Source organism: Chlorocebus sabaeus, chromosome 18 (genome assembly GCF_047675955.1).
Source record: "Chlorocebus sabaeus isolate Y175 chromosome 18, mChlSab1.0.hap1, whole genome shotgun sequence".
Lineage (NCBI taxonomy): Eukaryota > Metazoa > Chordata > Mammalia > Primates > Cercopithecidae > Chlorocebus > Chlorocebus sabaeus.
This window is the reverse complement of record NC_132921.1, coordinates 37,120,460-37,143,428: the sequence shown is the minus strand read 5'-3', so window position 1 is coordinate 37,143,428 and position 22,969 is coordinate 37,120,460. Positions and strand designations below refer to the sequence as shown.

Here is a 22,969-nt window from a genome sequence, read left to right as displayed (position 1 = left end):
ACAATGAGATATCATTTCACCCTTGTTAGAATAGCTATTACCAAAGGTACAAAAAATAAAATAAAATATAGTGAAGCCACTATAGAGAAGAATATGGAGGTTCCTCAAAAAAACTACAAATAGAACTACTATATGATTCAGCAATCCCAGTAGGGGGCATTTATCCAAAGAAAAGAAACTCAGTATATGAAAAAGACATCTTCACTCCCATGTTTCTGGCAGCACTATTCACAAGAGCCAAGATATAGAATCAACCTGGGTGTCCAACATCAGAGGAATGGAGAAAGAATATGTGGTATACACAACGTAATACTATTCAGCCATTTAAAAAAAAGAATGAAATCCTGTCATTCGTGACAACATAGATAGACCTGGAGGACATTAAGTGAAATAAGCCAGAAACAAAAAGTTAAATACTGTATCTTCTCACTCATATGCAGAAGCTAAAAGAAGTTGATCTCATAGAAATAAAAAGTAGAACAGAGGATACTAGAGTTTGGGAAGGGTAGGGAAAGGAGAGGATAGAGAGAGATTTGTTAAAAGATACAAATTTACAGCTAGATAGGAGAAATAAATTCTAGTGTTCTATAGCACTGTAGGATGACTATAGTTAACAATAATATGCGTATATAGTTTCAAATAGCTAGAAGAAGGATATTGAAGGTTCCCAACACAAAGAAATGATAAATGTTTAAGATGATGGATATGCTAATAGCCCTGATGTGGTCACTAGACATTGTACATATCAAAAAATCACTATGTACCCCACAAATATGAACAAATATTATGTGTCAATTAAAATGTTTTTAATTTAAAAAATTAAAAATTAAAGATTTTAAAAAGAATATATATTATCTATATCTCTCCTTGAAGAATTTATAATCCAATCAGAGAAAACAGATTAGCCCAAGAAACAACCGGAAAATAAGTTGAGACAGAATATAATCAGGCTGCAAGTGGGGTGTCCTTTCACTGATGCATTCATGCATTTCAGGACTAGTTATTAGGTACCCTCTATGGTTTGGCCCTGTGCTTGGTGAGGGAGAGGTAAAGTCTCAGCCACATCCCCAAGTTCCCTAAAGTCTAGAGGAAAGATAGACAAAAATATCAAAGATCCTAGGTCAAGGGATATACCCAGGGGTAGAGATTGCACAGAGAACTGTGGAAAAACACACAGGTGGAAAGTCAGATGAGACTGGGCTTCCAAGGAAGACTTCCTAGGAGAGGCAACCATGGGAAAGAGTTTTGAACAACAAGCTAGGAGTTACTGAGATTCAATGGGGTGGGAGTAGGGGTACTCCAGGCAGAAGGAACAGTACAGAAGGTGGATGGGAGTTGCTTTAACAACAAATTTAGGAATTTGAGCTTGATACTGAGGTTTTAAGGAACCCCTGGAGACACCTGAGATGAGGGTGAGGGGGGCATGATCAGATTTTCACTTTAGCAGATTCACTCTGACAGCCACAGTGCGGAGGTGGTATTGGAAGATCTAAGAGGCAACTTGAGCTTTCCTAGAAGAATTCGGACCCTTTGTCCCTAAATTACCTCTCTCACCAGTTCAATGACACTTGGCATTCCATCGGTAAAGCTGTATTTCCTTAACCCCAATATACAACTGTGAACCCTTGACCACTGCATCACTCTGGAAGAATGCAGTCATACTCCTGGCAACCCTCGGCCATTTACACCGAGTGTGAGCGAGTTTCAAGTATCTTCCTGAGAATATTATTTTTATTTTGTTATTTTATTATTTTACTTTATTCATCTAATTGATTTTTCTAATTGCTAGTCTGCATAAAGTCCTGTGATACAGATCAGAAACACGGTTCTCTCCTCCATAATTACAGCCCAGGAAAAGGAGGGTAGGTAGGAAAGGCGATGGAGCAGACCAGCAAACAGATGACAACACAGCACAGCGCGTGCAAGGAAGGAGGTCTGCACACAGGGAGCAAATGCCCCTGCGTTCTTTCAAATACCTCTCCAGCACCTATGGGATGCCAAGTGGTGCTCTAGGTAAGAATCACATGGCAACTAGTGCTGAGCACCTGGACCTTATGTCTGGGGGAGGAGAGGAAAAATAAACAAGAAAACAAATAAGTGCATAATGTAATTGCAGGCAGAGATGATACTGAGGACTGAGGGTTAAAAAGGAGCTGACCCAGAGGATGAGAAAGGGTTGGGAAGACCACAAGTGCAAAGATGGCTTGGGAACTGTGGCTGGGTGGGGGCAGGTGAGGGAGGGGGAGGCACAGACAGTAGACCAGCCCCTGGCCTGGGTCCTGAACCTGAAGGGCCTCCTGTGTCGATCTCCAGTCGGAACTATTTTTTTTTACTTTTGAGATGGAGTCTCACTCTGTTGCCCAGGCTAGAGTGCAATGATGTGATCTCAGCTCACTGCAAGCTCTGCCTCCCGGCTTCATGCCATTCTCCTGCCTCAGCCTCCCGAGTAGCTGGGACTACAGGCACCCACCACCACGCCTGGCTAATATTTTGTATTTTTAGTAGAGCTGGGGTTTCACCATGTTAACCAGGATGGTCTTGATCTCCTGACCTCGTGATCCGCCCACCTCAGCCTCCCAAAGTGCTGGGATTACAGGCGTGACAGTTGAAACTTTAAAAGAGAACAATGAAATGTCATGAAAGCGTTTTAAGTAGGGAAGAGAAATTACCAATTTCATTGTTTTCAAAAGTCACTGTGCTTGCAGAGGGTGACCAAGAAGTTGAAGGTGTCTCATGAGAAGGGATACAGCCTGAGGCAAAGCAGGGACGGCTGAAGGAAGGAGGAGGAATGGAACACGGGACTGGCTGTGTGTGGTGAAGAGGAGATGGTGTCGGGGGGACTTGTTTATTTCTGGCTCAGCTTTCCTGGAAGGATAATGCTGCCATCCAATGAATCACAGAACCCAGAAGCTTGGGGACAAGAGAAGGCAGAGAGAGAGTATGGTAACAGGCTCTGTGGGCATGTTGAGGTGGAGAAGTCTGCAAGCAGCTGAAGAAATGGGTCTGGCTCTGGGGACTCGCAGCTGAGTTGGAGATGCAGGTTCAAGAGACTAGGAAGACCCCCAAGTACTGAGGAAAGGGGGCAGAAGGACAGGGAGGTGGCTAGCAGGGGGTGTCAAGTCACTGTCTAAGGGAGAAACTGCTCCACAGTTGGGTCAACTGCTCAAAGAGCAAACATCTGTGTATCTGCCCTGTGCATTCTTAACCAGGCCCGGAGACCCAGCCTAAGCTTTGAGAAGGGAGGGAGGGAGGGACAAGGGAAGGAAAAAAGGGAGAGGAGAAGGGAGGAAGGGATGGAAGAAAGAAGGAAGGGAGAAAGGAAGGAAGAGAGGGAGGAAGGAAAGGAGGGAGGGAGAGGCAGGCAGGCAGGCAGGCAGGCAGGCAGGAAGGAAGGAAGGAAGGAAGGAAGGAAGGAAGGAAGGAAGGAAGGAAGGAAGGGCAAGCGACATATAAACAGCATATAACAACAGTTTTCTGTGAGGGGAGGGCAGTCACAGGAAATGGCCCTGTTTCTTTCCCATCCTCTTTCCTGTTTCCTGTCCTGGAAAATCATCTCAGTGGTTCCCCTCTTGGTTTTCCACATGACTAAACTCCACGGGGCTTGAATGATCAGGCTGCCAGGCTGCCTCTCCCCAGTTCCTCCAGCTCCCATAGAGCCCACAGGGACCTGCAGATCTGGGCGCCCTGCCCATCCCCTTCTTTCCCCCACCACACCTGGGAGGGCCCTCACTGGGGAGGGGGCCAAGAGTGGGTCTGGCCTGGGATGTCCAGATGCTCACAGCATGGAAAGCTCCATCCGGCTGCTGGCCTGCTTGGCGTGCGTCCTCCCGACAGGTGAGTGTCTGCTCCTCTCTCTGGCCCATGCTCGGGACCGAATAGATGCTGACGGCATCAGGTACAGTCTCCCCTGGAAAGCGGGAAGTGCGTGTGCACAGCGCCTCCAGGCCTGTAGAGGAAGAAGAGCTGAGCTTGGGGCCTGTGATGCCAGAAGCCAGAAGTTCAAATCAGTGCTGTGTCTTGGATTTCAGGTGACTTGAGGCAGGCACCCCACGTCTCTGGCCTCAGGGTGGCCACCTATATAAAGGCCACTTGCCCCACTCATTCCTTCGAGGATCCAGAGGACAACAGGCCAGGTACAGAGAGGACATGACAGGCTCTGAACAAGCTTCACGTGCTACTGTCACCCAAGTGCCGTGTGTTTTGATGGGCACAGCCTGAGGAAGAAGGGAGGGGAGCACATGGGCGTTTGGGGATGGTGCTTGTGCATGGGAGGGGGTGATTTCATGTGGGGGATATATTGAGGGATAGAGGCCCTCCCAGCAGGAATCCCAACGGGTGAGTGGGGACTCTGGCAGGTTTAAGCAACAATGTCATCAGTCACTTAGCTCAGTGACTTGGTATCCTGGGAACAGTGTTTCAAAGGGCACAGGGGCCATCTGCGTCAGAATCCCTGGGGTTAGGGGAGGGCAGTTGCTAAAATGCAGGTTCTTTGGCTCCACCTCAGACCTGCAGAATCAGAGTATCAGGCAGCAAGGCCAGGAATCTGAATTTTCACCACCTTCTTGGGTGATTCTCATGCTCGATGCAGTTGAGGGCACCTGGGATTCATGGCAAAGGCAATCCTCAGAGCTCCTCTCTCCAGATCCCAGTCCTTCCCCCATCCCCATCCTAGGAGTCAGCATCCATGCCACTGTATGCTTGGCCATCACAGGCCACACGCTGACATCATGGTGTCCAGAGCTGTAAGTCAACATTCCCTGTATGGGGGCCTGGCTCCACAACTGGATGATAAACTCCCACACCTTAGACGCCTTTGCCCTCTCCTCCAGTGTTGCACTCAGACTGGAGTCCAGCTCGGGGCTGGTTTGGGCAGTAACAGCAAACCTCTGCACAGCTCTCACCACGTGCTGGGCACTTTAGTAACTCACGTAAGCCTCATAACCCTATGAGAAAGGAACTTTGTTTGTTTGTTTTGGAGACAGAGTCTCACTGTCACCCAGGCTGCAGTGCAGTGGCGCAATCTCAGCTCGTTGCAAACTCTGCCTCCCAGGTTCAAGTGATTCTTGTGCCTCAGCCTCCCAAGTAGCTGGGATTACAAGCGTGTGCCACCACGCCAGGCTAATTTTTTACACTTTTAGTAGAGACAGAATTTCGCCATGTTGTCCAGCCTGGTCTCGAATTTCTGACCTCAAGTGATCAGCCCACCTTGGCCTCCCAAAGTGCTGAGATTACAGGCATGAGCCACCGCGCCCAGCAGAGAAAGGAACTCTTCCCTACGAAACATTCCTTTTTCACAGATGAAGAACATGGGGCCCAGAGAGGCTTGGCAAGTGGCAGGGGTGGAGGTGGGATTTGAAGCCAGGTGTGTGGGGCTTTTGGCTGGGCCCCCCAGTACCCCATCCCACACAACCATGGACCCTTGGTGGGCACTGACAGGGAAGGAGCTATCTTTTCCCAAGTTGACCTAACTTAGCCATCTTTCTGGGATGATTTCGGGTTGGGTCCCACAGAGACAGTGGTCAGACCTGAGTGGCTGATGGGAGAGGGGTTGAGGGTGTAGCTGTTGGCAGCAGGGAAGGTCTGAAGCTCGCCTCTGCTTTTTACTGGCTGCACGGCCTTGGGCAGGCTGCCTACCTTTCCTGAGTCCCTGTAAACTGGGGTCCCTGCCACCTTGAAGAGGTGCTGGGGAGGTTCATTAGACACTACATCAAAGGCCCCCAGCACAGCTCCTGGCCTTCAGTGGCTGCTCGATAAATGGCCATGAAACCTTGCCAAAGTCACACTGTTTCAAGAGAGCCGAGGCTTTCGGGATTTTAGGGAGATTTTTTTTTTTTTTCTCCTGCTACGGGTCAGTTGCTATGAATCAGCAAGAGACAAAGGATTTAGAGGAAGCACGGGCTGTGGAGTCACATGTTCAAAAACAAAAGCCAAACCGCACACCTGCTCTGTTGAGATGACTGAGTGCAGCCAAGACACTCACGTGAGCCAACTCAGCTGCAGAAAGTCGTTTTCTTTACAAACAGCAGCTGCTTCACAGTTAGAACCAGGGTGGTCCAGGCCCCCACTTCCTGACACTCTTCTGGCTGCTCTTCTCCTGGGAGCCTCTCCTCGTGGCTCAGCCGGAAGACGTCCAGGCCACGGCCTGGGCAGGAGGCCCGAGGAGCAGGCTCTGCCCCACCACCGTGTGTGCACCAGAGGCTCTGTGAGCAGACGCCTGTGCCAACGCGGGCCCGCAAGTCATGGTCCCTTCCCTCGCCCAGAAGAGCCCCTTGGTGAGAGAAAAGTGGGAAGCATTTGTCCCAGAAAGGCCCCTTCCACTTTCCATGTCCTCCCCTGCAGGCAGGAGACTCCCGTACTCGACACCCAGCAGCCCCTAATCTCCCAGGGGCTCCCCACATAGCCTCCCTTGTCCTCCCTCATCTCCCCCCACATCTGCTTTTAAGAAGCTGGAGATGCCAGGGAATGTGGGGCAGGGGGAAGGTTGGGCCTGGGAGCTCCAACCACCCAGGTAACCTTGGACAAGGCCTCAGGTGGTCCTCAAGCCTGTGACAGGCAGGTGTCACAACCACAGCCGCTGTCATCTTCAGGACCCCTTGTGCCAGGCCTGTGACAAACAGTTCATTTACTCTTCAGCACAGCCTTGCAAGTGAGGCTCCTGGCCTCTGCACTGGGGGTTCAGTGACTGCTGGGGCATCTAGCCTAAATGGGAACCAGAGGCTTCTGAGTGCGCGTCCACTTCGCCCACACCCTCCTGCAGTGGGCAGGGAATCTGGGTGAAGCCTGGTGTGGAGAGCGATTTACTTCACTAGTTCTGAACTGCTGCAGAAAAACAAACCCAAATGGCAAGAAAAATAGCAACGGTCACCTAAAGATGCAGGGGTGTTCATTCGGGACGCAGGGAAAGGTCGGAACCAGAGGAGATGGGCTGGTGTCATAGCCCAGGAGGAAATGGGGGGCTTTAATGAGCTGGGGCGCTTCTCTCCCCGTGGCTGTTGTGAGCAGTTTGCTTGGACTCAGGATGTCCTATCTAGGGCGGGAAGGGGAGGAGTGAAGGAGCAGGGCCCACTATGGAGGCTGGGCAGGGGGTGGGGGCACCAGCAGAGACAGGCTACGTCAGGTCTCTGAAGAGCAGCACCCTGGGGGGGGCACAGGCCCCACAGCAGGGTCAGCCTGTGGCCCTGCCTCTCCATCAGCTCAGGTAAGCAGGGCCACACCCACGCCACAGTCCGCCTGCGGCAGCGGCATGGGTTAAAGGGGAAGCCAGATAACCCTGAGGCAGATGGAGACCAGCTGGCCTTTCACTCACTACTCACACCTCACCCCTTCCCGGGAACCTTCAGGGTCTGGTTTGTGCTGACGCTTGGAATTTCTGCTTCCTCTCCCTCCTCTGCTCTCTGATCTCCACCCCATTCTTGCCCTTTCTCTACTGATAACCTATGTTGACAACCTGCAAACCCAGAGAAAGATTTGCAGGGAACAGCAAACTCAGGGGTGGGAGGGGAAGGGCTGAGCTGCAAAAAGCCTCAGCTCCACCTACATACCTACGGGTGAGGTCGACAGCCAACGGGAGTGTCTCTCCTTGCCCCCAAAATGCCCTCTCCTAGCCCTCCAGGTGCCACAATGCTGGAAGTTCCACCCCCGGAGTCACTCTCCGGGAGCACCCGTTAGCATGCCCAGGTGCCCTCAAGGAGGGTAGCCCCTCCCAGATTGTTGGACTCCTCAGATTGGCCACTTGTCAGCTGGTAATGTCAGCTATGTGGTGGGGGCAGGGGCACAACAGACGTCTGAGAGACTCCAGCTCTGAGGGCCACAACGCTGTCCCTCTTGGAGGCGTGGTCTTCCTACAGTGACTGGCACCCCCTGGCTCCATCCTTCCCTTACCCCCTCAAAATCCATGTCACATAAAGCCCAGCCCAGCAGACCTAATTCTTGTTAAAGTGCCATTCTGTAAGGGTACCCCCTCTGGCCATTATTCCACCACGACTACCACAGGACTCACTTTCCTGTCTGTGACCCCCTGGAGAGGGTCTTTAATTCCAGGCATTAGTAAAACGTCCACAGACAGCAAGTGGCCCGTGCTCCGCCATGAAACCGACAAGCAGCTTTCTCTCTAGTTAACAGAAGTGTGTGACAATGCCCACAAAAGATCTACACAGAAGTTCCCGTGCAAATTCCTGCTTTGCTTTCTTCCTTACCAAGAAACTGGTGGAAATCTTTGGTCAGCTGTGGCGAAACCAAGGTTTCTGTTTCTGACCCTATCCAATTGCAGCTTCTCCTGGTGTAGGCTCCCCAGCTCTGTTTCTGTCTCCCTGGAGCTCTCTGCCTACTCTGTCACCACAGGTATAGGGGCTTTGGGAGAGTAGGTTTGGCATCAGTCAACTACTCCCTAGTGAAATCATGATTACAATGATGTGAGAGCTAATGCCCGATGCTGCAACCCCAATCCTTCCTCCTTTAGATCGGTCACTGCCAGGAGGCATGAGGGGAGCTACAGGGGGAATTTCGCTATGAAAGACCATCAAGGCATGGATGCTTCTTTCCAAGTAACTTTTCCAAGTCGGTTTTCTGAATACCTAAAAGTCCTTTGATTTATTTTAGCTAGATTTCTTTCTTTTCTTTTCTTTTCTTTTTTTGAGACTGAGTCTCACTCTGTCGCCCAGGCTGGAGTGCAGTGGCACCATCTCAACTCACTGCAACCTCCACCTCCCAGGTTCAAGCAATTCTCCTGCCTCAGCCTCCCAAATAGCTGGAACTACAGGCACCCACTGCCATGCCAGACAAATTTTTTTTTTTTGTACTTTTAGTAGAGATGGGGTTTCACCATACTGGCCAGGCTGGTCTTGAACTCCTGACCTTGTGATCTGCCTGCCTCAGCCTCCCCAAATGCTGGGATTATAGGTGTGAGCCACCATGCCTGGCCAGCTAGACATTTTTCTAAAATGTTTTATGTGCTTTCTTGTCATTTTTATCCAAGTATCATTTTCAGACATAGATTTTTAGAATTTAATGTCACCTTAGTAAACATCTAGAGTTATCAACTCATGGATAAGACACTGATGCCAGAGAGTTATGGCCACTTGCCTAAGGTCCCAAAGTCAGCATCAGAGCTAGGGCTGGAGCCCCGGACAGACCCCTGACACCCACTCTGAAGGGCATGCCACTAAAGCAGGATGCCTCTTGCGGCAGTGATCCCCTCCATGGTGCCTCAGGTCATCTCTGTGTGCACCTACTACACTCGCCTGCTGCAGCATTGTGATGGTTCAAAGGCTTCTGGGTTCACTCCTTCTCCAAATAGTCCCTTTGACACTGTACATTTATCATTTCTGCCTAAGCTGTCTTTCCATTATTTTTTACTGAAACTTTCCTCATTGAATGTCAACTCTCATTTCTTGCTGCTTTCCAAGAGTCTACAAACAGAAACCACGTTGTAGCTTTTCAATTTTCATGTCCCTGGGCTGGGAAACCAAATAAGTGTGTTAGAATTGTGCATAAATTAAAAAACAAATAGTGGCTGAGCAATGGCCAGACTGTCAACATAAGGAGGAGGCTGTTAATTGCCACTGCAAGTGTATCCCCAGCACCCAGCAGAGTCTCTAGCACATGGTAAACTCTCAATAAATACCTATTGAGTGAATACATGAATGAATAAATGAAGAAATTCCAGGTGAGTTAAGGACAAGGACTGGGCAATTATACTTCAGTTGGTCCAACATGCTGAACTGAGCTGCAAATGGTGTAGTGTCCAAGTACTAACATCTTTTTCTTTTCTTTCTTTTTTTTTTTTTTTTTTTTTTGGCAGAGTTTCGCTCTTGTTGCCCAGGCTGGAGTACAGTGGACTCCAGAGCAATCTCAGCTCACTGTAGCCTCCACCTCCCAGGTTCAAGCAATTCTCCTGCCTTAGCCTCCCGAGTGGCTGGGATTATAGGTGTGCACCATCGTACCTGGCTAATTTTTGTATTTTTAGTCGAGGCGGGGATTCACCACCAGGCTGGTCTTGAACTCCTGACCTTGGGTGATCCACCTGCCTCGGCCTCCCAAAGTGCTGGGATTACAGGCCTGAGCCACCGCGCCCAGCCCAACATCTTAACCCCCTGTGGCATCACCCTGAACATTTCTCCACCACCTTCCATTCACACTCCCTGTACAGGACTAGTGAGGGAAGGGAACTAACGCATATGGAGCATTTGCTGTGTGTGAGGCACTGTTTTCGGTGCTCTACATATGTGGTTTCATTCAATCCTCAATCCTATGTGGAAGGTACTACGTTCCCCATTTTGCAGCAAAGGACCCTGAGACCCGGGATATTATGTAACTTGCCCAAAGATCACCCAGTAAGTGAAGGAGCCTAGGACATGCCAGGCACAGATTGGGTGCTTGATAAAATTCTGATGAAGAATGGCCAGAGGTGGAATTGCCACCTAGGTCCGGCTATGCCAAAGCTAGCATGCATCCCGCCATACACTCTGGCCCACCATTGAGGGAGGGTGTTTGGGACAACAGGAAGAATGTGGGTCTCCTGATGACCCCTGAAGGTTGACAGAGATAAAGCAGAGAGATTAGAGACCCTACAGTAAGGAGCCATGATTCCAGTTCAGGAATCCTCCCTCCCTTGGCTTAGCAGACAGGCATAAGCTGCCAGAGGGAACTGTAAATGTCACAGGATGCTGGGGAGCTTGAATTCCAGCCAAAGCAAATGCATTTTTTTCCCTGGGCAAATCCTGCTGAGTCCTTCCTACCCTCGCCCTGAGTCCTCTGGGCAGCCTCATCCAAAGGTCCCTGTATAAGCGGGAGTCCAAGTGCCCGCTTCTTTGAATCCCATTCAGCAGGTAAACAGGAAGCATAAATCTCTTCCTAAAGGCAGCCAAGATCATAACCCTTGGTGAAAGAGCCTCTGTGTTCCCATTCTGCTCCTAGAGCAAAGCCCACCCAGGGAGTGAGGGGCCCAGACCTACCATTTGTAGCACACTTCAGGACATTTTCAAAACTGGCTGTTGTCCTTGGTCACTGGGGCCTACAGGTAAAGGTAAAAATCCTTTGAACAAAGGAGGCAAAACTACCCAGGGTTAAGCCTTGGCTCTGTGACTTCACCAAGTTGCTGCGGTTCTGGCCGGGCGCGGTGGCTCAAGCCTGTAATCCCAGCACTTTGGGAGGCCGAGACGGGTGGATCACGAGGTCAGGAGATCGAGACCATCCTGGCTAACACGGTGAAACCCCGTCTCTACTAAGAAATACAAAAAACTAGCCAGGCGAGGTGGCGGGCGCCTGTAGTCCCAGCTACTTGGGAGGCTGAGGCCGGAGAATGGCGTGATCCCAGGAGGCGGAGCTTGCAGTGAGCTGAGATCTGGCCACTGCACTCCAGCCTGGGCTACAGAGCAAGACTCCGTCTCAAAAAAAAAAAAAAAAAAAAAGTTGCTGCGGTTCTGCAAGCCCCAGTTTCCCCTTCTCTAAGAGGGAGCTAATGATAGCACCTGATGGTGTTGTCGTGCATTTTATTTTTATTTATTATTATTATTATTTGAGACAGAGTCTTGCTCTGTTGCCCAGGCTGGAGTACAGTGGTGCAATCTCAGCTCACTGCAACCTCTGCCTCCTGGGCTCAAGCAATTCTCATGCCTCAGCCTCCCGCATAGGGATTACAGGTGACCATCACCATGCCTGGCTAATTTTTGTATTTTTAGTAGAGACGGTGTTTCACCATGTTAGCCAGGCTGGTCTGGAACTCCTGACCTCTAGTGATCTGCCTGCCTTGGTCTCCCAAAGTGCTGGAATTACAGGCATGAGCCACTGCGCCCAGCCTCTCGTGCATTTTAAATGAGATGAGGATATGATTGAGAATGATATCCTAACATACAGATTTAATGCAAACCAAGCAAATTCTCAAAAAGAGTTTACTGCTGTCATTATTGTTGCTGTTGCTGTTAGTTCATAAACTAAAATTTCTATAAAAGGGCAAAAACCGAGATACAGATATATAGGACTGAATAAGAGGGAAAAGGTGGGGAACCATCCAGATTCATTAGAACACTGTAGTAATGAAGAACATGGCATGCTGTATTGATACAGAGGTGAACAAATTAACCAAGATAAGTAGAGATACAGAAAAAACCCGTGAATCCATGGAAACATGACACATGACAGAGTATTGTTTTTTAATGAGATGAGGACTCCCCAAAGCACTGTGTGCTCTGGCCTCATTATGCCTTCATGCCTGGCAACCTCTATGCTTATTGATGTCCATGCCTTGTGGCTTTGCTCTGCTATTCCCTTTGTCTACAATGCTACCTCAAGGCATCATGCAGTCCCCTCCCTTTCTCAAGGCTCTGCTGAAGTGACATCGCCTCTCTCAAGGGTTCTCCAATCCCTGCCTGCCTAATCCACCCCTACTCTAACCACCCCTACCCTCTCCTGTCAGCCTGGACACCCACCCTTCTGCTCTCACATAGCAAATCAATCCAATGTCAGTGACTAGGAGGCAGGTACCATGATGGGCAACAGCAACACAAATAGAACTGGATAGATGTGGTCCCTGGCCTGCCAGAGCTTCTGTGTGTCTGGGCAAGACACACAGTTCAAAGGCAATGCTCATACTGAGGAAGTACCTATGCCAGCTCTGGGGCACAGGGGAGGGAGGCCAGCCCTAGGGCTGGGGCTCTGGGAAGTCCCCGTGCTGTAGGAAAGACTCAGTGGAGCCCTGAGGATGAAGAGGAGGAGCTGGTGAGTGACATGGGCCAGAAGCCATGTTCAGACAGAAGGGATATTGTTCATGCCCATCTTTACGGCACCTGGCAAACTGTAGTGTAATTATGTCCCTACAAATCTGTCTCCCTTTCTAAGCCATGAGCCCCAGCAGGCTGATAAGATATCCTGTCCACCTTTGTCACCACAGCTCATACCCCAGTGCCTGGCATAAAGGGGAGAAGTGTCCAATACATGTTTCCTGAATTGATGAATGCACAATAGCAAATAATATGTGGGGAATCTGTGCCTGGCTCTGTGATGCCCACAAGATGCATGAGGTCAGAGGAGGCTGAGGTCACAGAAAGTGGGAAATAGCAGGGAACTAAGGCTGGGGCTCAGCCTCAAGATTGGATAGGTGCTTTCTGCAGCTAGATGTAGTGATTGAACCAGCCAGTCCTTCAGACAGGGTCTCTCAAATTTGGAACAAGGTTCTTTGATGATTAACAACTGAACAAACAAGCTCTTTCTAGAGATAAAATGTTAGGTCCTCCACTCGGGTTCAAAAATGTAATTACATTTGTCCAGAAAAAAAAAAAAAAAAAGAGAGAGAGAGAGAGATTAGGCTTAAAAACAGGTTGTATGAAAAAAGAACTTGTAGTTTTGAGGCAGGAGAATAGTAGAGGGAATTGGAGGTTGGATACAGGGTGGAATGAGTAGGAGCAGAAGCAATGTGAAGGGGCAGGTGAGCAAGAAGCAAGAGAAGAAGCAGAAGTTGAGCAGCCAAAACAAAAGGGAAATAAGCAAGTAAGAGCCCCATGGCCGGCAAGATCCAGACCAGACCAGTAAAGGTAAGCTTCTCAGAGATAGGCATGCGCATTAGAGAGAAAAGGTATACTTAAAATGACCCTGTATGGTAATTAGCTATTTAAGGTTCATGCATATGGACTGCATCTCATGCATGTACTTAAAATTATGGGATAGAGGTGACGCACAAGCGCACAAGGGCCAAAGTAATTAAGCAGCCTATCAATCAAAAGGCAGACGCTGGCTAGAGATTAGGCAGCTCGGGAAGAGAAGAGAAAAAAACATAAAAGGCCATGAAACGTAACAAACTGGTGCTAATCTCATTTCACAGAGGTCAGTCACTCTCCCACTCCAAGGGTGTGATACTGTACTTCATACACTCTTGCTGCTTTGCTTTGCTATTTCTGTCACGTCCAATTGTTTGTAGCACCAAGAACCTGGAACTGAACCATCCGGTAACACTTTTACTTGATGGCAAGCTGGGCATGAACACACAGTGGGATTTTTTCCAGGTACAGCTCCCACAGCCCAGGGCAGCACGATGGGACTCAGGACACTGCAGGTCCAGCACACCTAGAGCACACACCTGGAGCCCCCAGGCTCAGGACACTACAATGAAGGAAGAGGACAGTGAGGATGAGAAGGGCCGGGGGGGCGGGGGGGGGGGACTGGGATTTTTCCACCAGAAAAGAGAAGGCTCAATGGGTCCAGGATAGTCATGACAAGACCCTGCATAGGGTCATCATGGGAAGGCGCTGTACACACGCCAGAGAACAATGGCGGTCCTGTGGGCGGCGGAATATTTTGGTTCTGTGCAGAAGGAACGTCCGGACCTGTGATTATTCATAGATGGATGGTTCCCACGGAGGATGGTCTGCCAGCCGTGCGCTAGAGCTAAGAGGACTCCTGCCCAAGGAACAAATTGGGCTAAATTACCTCAAAAAGCAAAGAGCACTGGGCTTGGAGTCAGAAAAGCTATATTTCTCCCATCTTCAACCTGTGTGACTCTGAGCCTTCATTTTCTCACCTTTAATAATGTCTGCCCTGCCTTTCTCCACTGGGTGTTTTGAGGGTCACATGATATGGTATCTATGAAAGCTGTGTAAACTGCAGAGCCCTTTGGAAACACAAGGGCTGCTGTATTCTTTCCTCTAAAGATCCTTTTGTGAACTGCACCCTGGGGCACCGGTTGGGCAGGCTTAGAAGCCTGCCCTCTCTCCTTGGGAGGCACCACCCCTGGCCTGATCCTCTGAGGCACGCTCCCCTCTTCCCCAAAGCAGCACACAGAGGCAACCACACCCACCCTGCAGTTCACCAGCCCTCTGTGAGCTGGAGGCAGACCTCTGCTTCCAGACCTTGGCTCAACCACACATCCATGGTTCACAAGGTGGGGAATGTGGAAACTGTGTCCAGAGGTGCTTGCACAGAGCAAGGAGGCAGTGAAACAGCCCACCTCTCTTGTCTCTCAGTTCCCTCCCTGCCCAGGCACTAGGGAAGCCAGTCAGGGCACAGTCCACTTGGGTATACCTGGATTCTAGAGGAATCTCATGCACCAACTCAAGGCATTAGCTTCCAAACACACTGCCCCCTCGCAGGGGCTGTTTCCTCTCTGTAAGTGGAAGTGCTGTTGTCCTCGGAGGAGCCCCAAAGTTCCCAGCCTCCAGTGCACTAGAACGCAGGCTGTGGAGTGAGGCGATCCTGATCGCTGGCTTGGCCTCATGCTGGCAGTGTGACTTCAGTTACTCAACTGAGCCTCCGTTTATTCACGTGTAACCCGGGGATAACTGTGTTTATCTGTAGGCTCATTTGTGAGAACTAAAATAGATACTACGGAGAACTTACTCAACACAGAGGTGCACAGTAAGTGCTTTTATTATTATCACCATCTTGGAGATCTTGGGAGTCTGTTTTAACCACGGGATCCCAGGGTTTTTCCACAGGACAGGTTTTGATGGGGAAAAACTAAGGGTAAGAATATGGGGACAAGGGGCCTGCAGGTGAGTTAGGAAACAAAGAGGGGAATCCAGGCACCTCCCAAGTCAAGGGAGTGCAGGCCCTGGGAGTGCAGGCACCAGGAATTGCCCCTCAAGTCACAAGAGGGGGTTCCCGCTCCCCTGGAAGTGGGGGATGATCCCTGAGTCCTGGGGTTTCCAGGCTGGGGGTTGGGGGAGCGCTTCCTGGGTCGGGGGGTTTCCAGGCCGCGGGTGCTGGAGCCTCGACCCCCGGGCCCCAAGCCTGACACAGCCCGCGCCGCTCTCAGGCTCGCCAGCGCAGCGCTGGTCCATGCAGGTGCCAGCCGAGGTGAGCGCGGCGGCAGGCGACGCAGCAGTGCTGCCCTGCACCTTCACTCACCCGCACCGCCACTACGACGGGCCGCTGACTGCCATCTGGCGCGCGGGCGAGCCCTACGCGGGCCCGCAGGTGTTCCGCTGCGCTGCGGCGCGGGGCAGCGAGCTCTGCCAGACGGCGCTGAGCCTGCACGGCCGCTTCCGGCTGCTGGGCAACCCGCGCCGCAACGACCTCTCGCTGCGCGTCGAGCGCCTCGCCCTGGCCGACGACCGCCGCTACTTCTGCCGCGTCGAGTTCGCCGGCGACGTCCATGACCGCTACGAGAGCCGCCACGGCGTCCGGCTGCACGTGACCGGTGAGGAGGCGCGGGAAAGGGTCCCCGGTCTCCCTTTACCGCCCGCCCGCCTGCCCAGCCCTGAGGGCTAACTGGGTGCCAGGCGCTGTGCTGCGCCAGAAAGGGCAACGAGACCCAGCCCTCTCCTCTACCCCAGGGATCTCACACCTGGGGGTAGTTTAGGACCACCTGGGAACTTGACACAGATGCAGAATACAGGTCCCAAGAAGGGCTGAGGTGGGCCCGGGAATAGGCATTGCAGTGACTGTCGTAGAGTGACTGTCCCCAGTGGCTCTCAGACGAAGAGGCGAGAAAGACAAGTGAATGGCAATCCTAAATATGCCAAGAGGTGCATTGTGATGTGTGCTACCAGCCCTGAAAGACACTTGCAGCCCCTCTACCCAGGGGTGCACAGAGAGCTCACCCAGTAGTGCCTAGCACTTGCCAGACCCTGAGATACAAAGATGCCTGAACCAGGGTCCCGTCCCTGGAGCAGTGGCTCTCCACTCTGCTCTGCGACGATAATGGCCACTTAGCATTTGCTAGGGGGCCAGGACCTAGTCCAAGCACCCCCACAAGCATGAATTTGCCAAATCTTTTCAGCAACCCCTTAAGACAACTGCTATCATGATCCTCACTTTACACATGGAGAAACAGAAGCAGAGATGATAGAATCCTTCGCCTAAGGCCACACCTGTATTGGGACTGGGGCAGCCTGGCACCCAAGTGCCCATTCCTCCCTTCTGACCCGCCCCCACTCCTCCGGCTCTGGCATCCAAAGGGCTAAGGGGAGGGGTGCCCTTGCCTTTGCCCGCCGCTCGCGCACTGCAACCCGCTTTCTCACCCTACCCCAACCCCGCCTTGATCGCGGCTAGTGACAGTCACTCGCGTTCCCCCCTGCAGCCGCGCCGCGGATCATCAACATCTCCGTGCTGCCCGGCCCGGCGCACGCCTTCCGTGCGCTCTGCACTGCCGAAGGGGAGCCGCCGCCCGCCCTCGCCTGGTCCGGCCCGGCCCTGGGCAATGGCTCGGCCGCGGCCGCCGTGCCGAGCTCGGGTCAGGGTCACGGCCACCTGGTGACCGCCGAACTGCCCGCACTGAACCACGACGGCCGCTACACGTGTACGGCCGCCAACAGCCTGGGCCGCTCCGAGGCCAGCGTCTACCTGTTCCGCTTCCATGGCGCCAGCGGAGCCTCGACGGTCGCCCTCCTGCTCGGCGCGCTCGGCCTCAAGGCGCTGCTGCTGCTCGGGGTCCTGGCCGCTGGCGTCGCCCGCCGCCGCCCAGGTGGGTGCGCCCCAGACCCAGGTGGCTGCGAGGGGCCGGGCCAGGGCTCTCCTCTTAGATAAGACCACCTGGCTGACCACCTGGCACTACCAGCACGTCGGTTTTTTGCCCTATGCATCCTGGCGCTTTCCTCTCTGCATGAAACCCAGCAGGTGTAACCAGCGTGAAAAAATCCCATTTTGCAATAAGGAAGCTGAGACTCAGGTTAAGTAAGCTGCCTTTTGATACTGGCACAGAGACAGAGAGACCCACACACAGCTAACTCTAGAGCCACCCCTTTACCACCATCCAGCAAACGATTCCTCTGGAGGGGCTCTGACTATAGACCTTCCTAAATAGCACCGTTTCTGAAGACCTACTATGTGCTCTGTGGGTGCTAGGAATACATTGATGAACAAGGCATGGTCCCCTGCCCTGCAGTGGGCACTGAGCGGTAGGCAGATCATTGCAATGTGCTATGAGAAGGGTTCTCCTCCACCCCAGGTGTGCAGAAGCCAGAGGATGGTATGCCTCCCTCTGGTGGGGCATCTGGAGAAGGTTTCACACAAGCAGTGCTGGGAGAGCTAAATAAAAATATGTAAGTAGGCATGAGCTAGGAAAACAAGGAAACGCTCTTCCTAGCAGAGATGGTGGTGGCTTGACTAGCAGGGTGTCCTGAGAGTGCCACCACTGCTGTCGCTGATCTGCATCAGAAATCTGCCCTGTGCCCCCGAGAGGGAGGGAGCTTCTCGGAGCCCCTCAGAACTCCCAGGTCCACAGCACTAGCCTCACACTCTAGTGAGGAGATCAGACTTTGTCACAGTGGCCCTGGCTGCTGCTGTGGCCACAATGGCTTTCTTGCCGCTTTCTTGGAACTCATCAAGTGTTTTGTGCTCAGGGTGCTCAGAACAGACTTTTTACCAGATTTCTCCTCAGTCCATCCCTCTCCTCACTAACTCCCCAGCAGGGTTCCATGGTGCAGCTTCACACCATGCTAGTCTGCTGTTTGCTTCACAACCAGTGGTTTCCCCGAGACCCCTTCCACATGGCGTGGGTGGGGGTGGGTGCACAGGTTGCAGACTGCGGTGGAGATTCATGCCTGCTCTCTTGCTGTCCCTCCCACAGAGCATCTGAACACCCCGGACACCCCACCACGGTAAGTGAGCTCCCCGCCTCCACCCCACCCCACCCCACCCACCTAGTCCCCATCAGCCAGGGGGTCCAGGCAGGAGGAGGAAGAAATGGCAAAGGGCTGGGACTGGGCCCTCCTTGCAGCCCACCAAGGCACCCCTCTTGCAGCCTTCCAAGGTCTTCCCTGGACAGACCAGGCCTCGCTGACCTGCTCTTCTCCCACAACTCCAGGCTGTTTCTTCCTGTGGTTTCCCCTCCACATTCTTGAACAGGCAGATTCACACAAAAGCCACATTGGGGACACTCATCCCTGTTCCCTCCCAGCACTCTGCAAACAAAATTTCTAGAGTTTCTGAGAGCCTAGGTGAGGGGCCCAGGGACCCCTAGGAAATCACTGAGTCATTGGGTGTTTACTTGGGTCATTATTCTCCTCTTCTGTGGCATCCACCCATGTGAAAGCTGGTGTTGAAGGAGAAAGAACTCAATTCATAGACCCTGGACAGGCTGTGCCTGATCCTGGCGGAGGGTAGGAGTGGGAGAAGGAGCCCAGGCACTCCCATAACTCCACCCACCTGTGCCCTGAAGGCTGGAGGTGCCACACTGCTGGTGGCCCCACTCCTGCCCATCTCTCCACAGCCCCACAACCTGTCCTGTGTCCCTGTTTGCTGATTTACTGTCGCACCAATGCCCCTGAATCTGAAAGCCAACTGTTGTTCAGTTATTTAACTGAGGACCTACTGTGTACCAGGCACTAGTACTAAAGACACAGCAATATCCCTGACCTCACAGAACTCACATCCTATTGTGGAGAATTTTAATACATACAGAAACAGGCCACCTGACATTGTAAAGTAAGAGCTGTGAAGGAAATAGACACACGATGCAGCAGATCCCCTGGGGAGGGGGCCCGCTGCTGGGCTGAGGCTGCTTTAGATCAAGTTCTCTCGGAGGACATGACGTTGAGGGGACCTGAGGACGGAGGCTGAGGCCTGGGCAGGTGAGGGGGTGCAGTTCCAGAGAGCAAGCCCCACTAGAGTGTGGATGTAAGACAGGGGCAGCGGTGGCAGCCCGGGAGAGGAAAAGGCAAGTAGAAAGGCTCAGGCAAGGCCCAGAAAGGAGGCAGGCATTTCCGGAGGGTGGGCAGGAGGAAGGCAGGAAAGGCGTGGGGGTTATTGTGGGTGCAATGGGAAGTCACTGAATGCTTTTAAGCAGACGAGTGGCCCCATCAGAACAAGCTGGCCCAGGAGACTTGGGTGCAGGTCGTTGGCAAGGCTGAGGCTGGTTTGGCTGCTTGGACAAAGGTGCAGGGGTGGCAGTGGGGAGGTGGGTAGATGGGAGGCAGGGCTTGCCGAAGGGCCCAATGGGCAGCACACAGTGTGGGAGGGAGCCAGGCAGCCCGGGTTGGGAGCCTGGGCCCTGGGTCCCACTTCCTGAGATAAAGACAAGAGGAGAAGAGAGTGGGGCGGGTGTGAGGGTCATGTGTGGCACAGTGGACATTGAGATTTGAGATTCCCACTGAGATGTCCTAGGGGAAATCAGGAAAGCAGTTGGTGACCAGGAAGCCAGGCCTGGAGATTCTGATTTGTAGGTCAGGGACATGCAGCCAGTCTTGAGGCCTCAGACAGAGATAGCCACTCTATGGTCTGGGCTGCCCTGGCCTTTGGGAGCCCCTCCCTATTCCTGACTCTGCCCAGCCTCCGATGCCATTCATCTCTAAGCCCTGCCAGTTCCGGCCACACTGCTCCCCAGAATGTCTCCTCTTCTTGGGCCACTGCTGGCATATAGTTTGGGCAGTTGGGGACCTCTTACCTGTCTTGGGTGGCCATTCAACTTTCTCCTGTCCACAGGTCCCAGGCCCAGGAGTCCAATTATGAAAATTTAAGCCAGATGAATCCCCGGAGCCCACCGGCCGCCATGTGCTCACCGTGAAGAGTCCCTCAGCCACCAATATCCATTTCTGCACTGTAAATAATGAAGCCAGTGCAAGGCTTGGCTGGTACGGCCCAACCCGATTCCCAAGCACCTTGGCAGTCGCCAGCCGGCTGACTCCTCCCCCACTCGGGGTCAAGACCCTGCTCAAGGAGGCTCATCTGGCCTCCTATGTGGACAACCATTTTGGAGCTCCCTGATATTTATGCCAGCATTTTGTAAGTGTGCATGTGTGTGTGTGTGTGTGTGTACATGCATTACCTTGAGCATGAGACTTCCAGAAATGCTCCCTTGCCCTTTCTTACCTAGAACACCTGCTATAGTAAAGCAGACAGGAAACTGTTTACAGGGCCTGGAGGCCCAGTCTTGTCCTCCTCTGTCACCGACTTGCTGTGTGGACCTAGGACACTTTCTTCACTTCTCTGGGTCTCAGTTTATTTACTGTTGAACACGGACAATCATATTCTTCCCTCCTGGCTGGGAGGACTACCAAGATCTGAGGAAATAATGGATGTGAAGGGGCTTTGGAAAATACAAAGCCATCTACTCATGAGGGGCATGACAGGACCCTCTTTGCAGAGTGACCTTTGGAATTGCAGAGAGTTCTTGGAGAAGTGTGGCCCCTGTCACGGAGAACACAGAGTTCCGGACAGCAAGGCTGGGGCAGGGGCTGTGCAAACCTGTGGTCAGAGGAACATTAAATCCTGGAAACTTGGTGGTAGGGAGAGGCCTGGGGCCTTTACCCCATGCCCCCTGGGATCTCCACTGTGATTGTCCCACACCCTCTGCCTAACTCTTGCCCCATCAGCTGCCCTACATTGCCTTGAGCTGGGACGCCTAGGAAATGGAAACCAGGCTCCCCTCTCTCAAGGCATTTGGGAACCACTGTCTCAGGGGCTGAAGCCGGGAGACCTGAGGGGAGGTCTGGCTGGAGGGTCCCTGTGGGTAAAGCAGCTACAGCTCTGACCTCTCTCTGACCTGCAACCTCTCAGGGCGTGCAAAGTCCAAATGCACTGGCAACTTCACCCCCTTCGCCCTAACATGGGCAGGCTGACTCGGAGGGGTGCTTCCCTATTTACACCTCAGGGTGAATTTGTTGAGCACCTTAGCTCCTGTGGTCCCTGGGGCTTAGGGAGAGGTGGGAGGCACGCCTGGGTCCCAGGTGAGCTGGCAAGAGGAAAGGGCCACGGGCCAGGGCACTAATGAGGCTATGAATGAGACACCTCACCCGTTACAAGGACTTTTATCCAAAAGACAAGCAATGACAAATGCTGGTGAGATTGCGGAGAAAGAGGAATCCCCATACACCATTGGTGGGAATGTAAATTAGTACAGTCACTATGGAGAACAGTATAGAGTTTCCTCAAAAAACTAAAAATAGGCCAGGTGGGGTGGCTCATGCCTATAATCCCAGCATTCTGGGAGGCCAAGGCAGGTGGATCACTTAAGGTCAGGAGTTCGAGACCAGCCTACCCAACATGGTAAAACTCCGTCTCTCCTAAAAATATGAAAATTAGCCGGGCGTGCTGGCGCATGCCTACAGTCCCAGCTACTTGGGAGGCTGAGGCAGGAGAATTGCTTGAACCCAGGAGGCGGAGGTTGCAGTGAGCTGAGATCATGCCACTGTCCTCCAGCCTGGGCAACAGAGAGACTCTCTTCCAAAAAAAAATAGAACTACCATATGATCCGGCAACAGCAATCCCACTGCTGGGTATCTGTCAGCAAGGAAATCAGTATATTGAAAAGATACCAGCACTCCCATGTGTACTGCAACACTATTTGCAATAGCCAAGATATGGAATCACCTTAAGTGTCCATCAACGAATGAATGAATAAAGAAAATGAACACACAATGAAATATTATTCAGCCATAAAAAAGAATGAAATCCTTGCTTGCAACAACATGGATGGAACTGGCAGCCATTATGTTAAGGGAAATAAGAACAGAAAGATAAATATCACATGTTCGCACTCATATGTGGAAACTAAAAAAAGGTTGAAATTGAACTCGTGGAGTTAATAGAATAATTACCAGGGGCTGGGAAGGATAGCAGGGAGCGGGGGATAATGTGGGGATACTTAATGAGAACATAATATAGTTAGAGAGAATGAATAAGATCTAGTATTTGCTAGCACAAGAGGGCAACTATAGTTAACAACTTATTGTATATTTTTAAATAACTAAGAGTGGAACTGGAATGTTCTTAACAATAAGTACTTGAGGTGATGGATATGCCAATCCCCGATTTGATCATTGCACATTGTATGCCTGTACCAAAACATCACATGTACCCTATAAATATATGAATACATATATTCATACTAATTAAAAATACGTTTTTTAAAAAAGAGGCAGTGATGCTTTTTCCAGGGAGACGGTCTGACGGTCAAGGGATCTTCACAAGATCTTCACAAGTTATTATGCAGGCCAGTGGGTTGCAAAGCTCCACTCCTCACCAGAGCCTTCACCAGGGCAAGAGGTGGCTCCTGATTAACCTTGGGATTCATCCAGGAGCCTGTCTGAGCTGTTAAGAGGTC

General features: G+C 51.8%; 1 protein-coding gene across 1 annotated transcript; it reads left to right on the top strand.

Annotated features, from left to right (window-relative positions):
* Positions 1 to 3,285: 3,285 nt before the first annotated feature.
* Positions 3,286 to 22,870, top strand: SIGLEC15 (sialic acid binding Ig like lectin 15). Its single transcript, XM_007974167.3, has 6 exons — positions 3,286 to 3,834; positions 15,283 to 15,342; positions 15,743 to 16,126; positions 17,009 to 17,392; positions 18,497 to 18,527; positions 20,350 to 22,870. Exons 1-6 carry the CDS (start codon positions 3,606 to 3,608, stop codon positions 20,429 to 20,431), a joined length of 1,170 nt encoding a protein of 389 aa, XP_007972358.3. The 5' UTR covers positions 3,286 to 3,605; the 3' UTR covers positions 20,432 to 22,870.
* Positions 22,871 to 22,969: the final 99 nt, after the last annotated feature.

Bases quoted from the DNA above. Each gene is read 5' to 3' on its own strand.
- SIGLEC15 (XM_007974167.3), top strand. From the start codon at position 3,606: ATGATCAGGCTGCCAGGCTGCCTCTCCCCAGTTCCTCCAGCTCCCATA. The intron at 16,127-17,008 runs GTGAGGAGGCGC...TCCCCCCTGCAG, and splicing joins CGTCCGGCTGCACGTGACCG to CCGCGCCGCGGATCATCAAC. The intron at 17,393-18,496 runs GTGGGTGCGCCC...TCCCTCCCACAG, and splicing joins CGTCGCCCGCCGCCGCCCAG to AGCATCTGAACACCCCGGAC.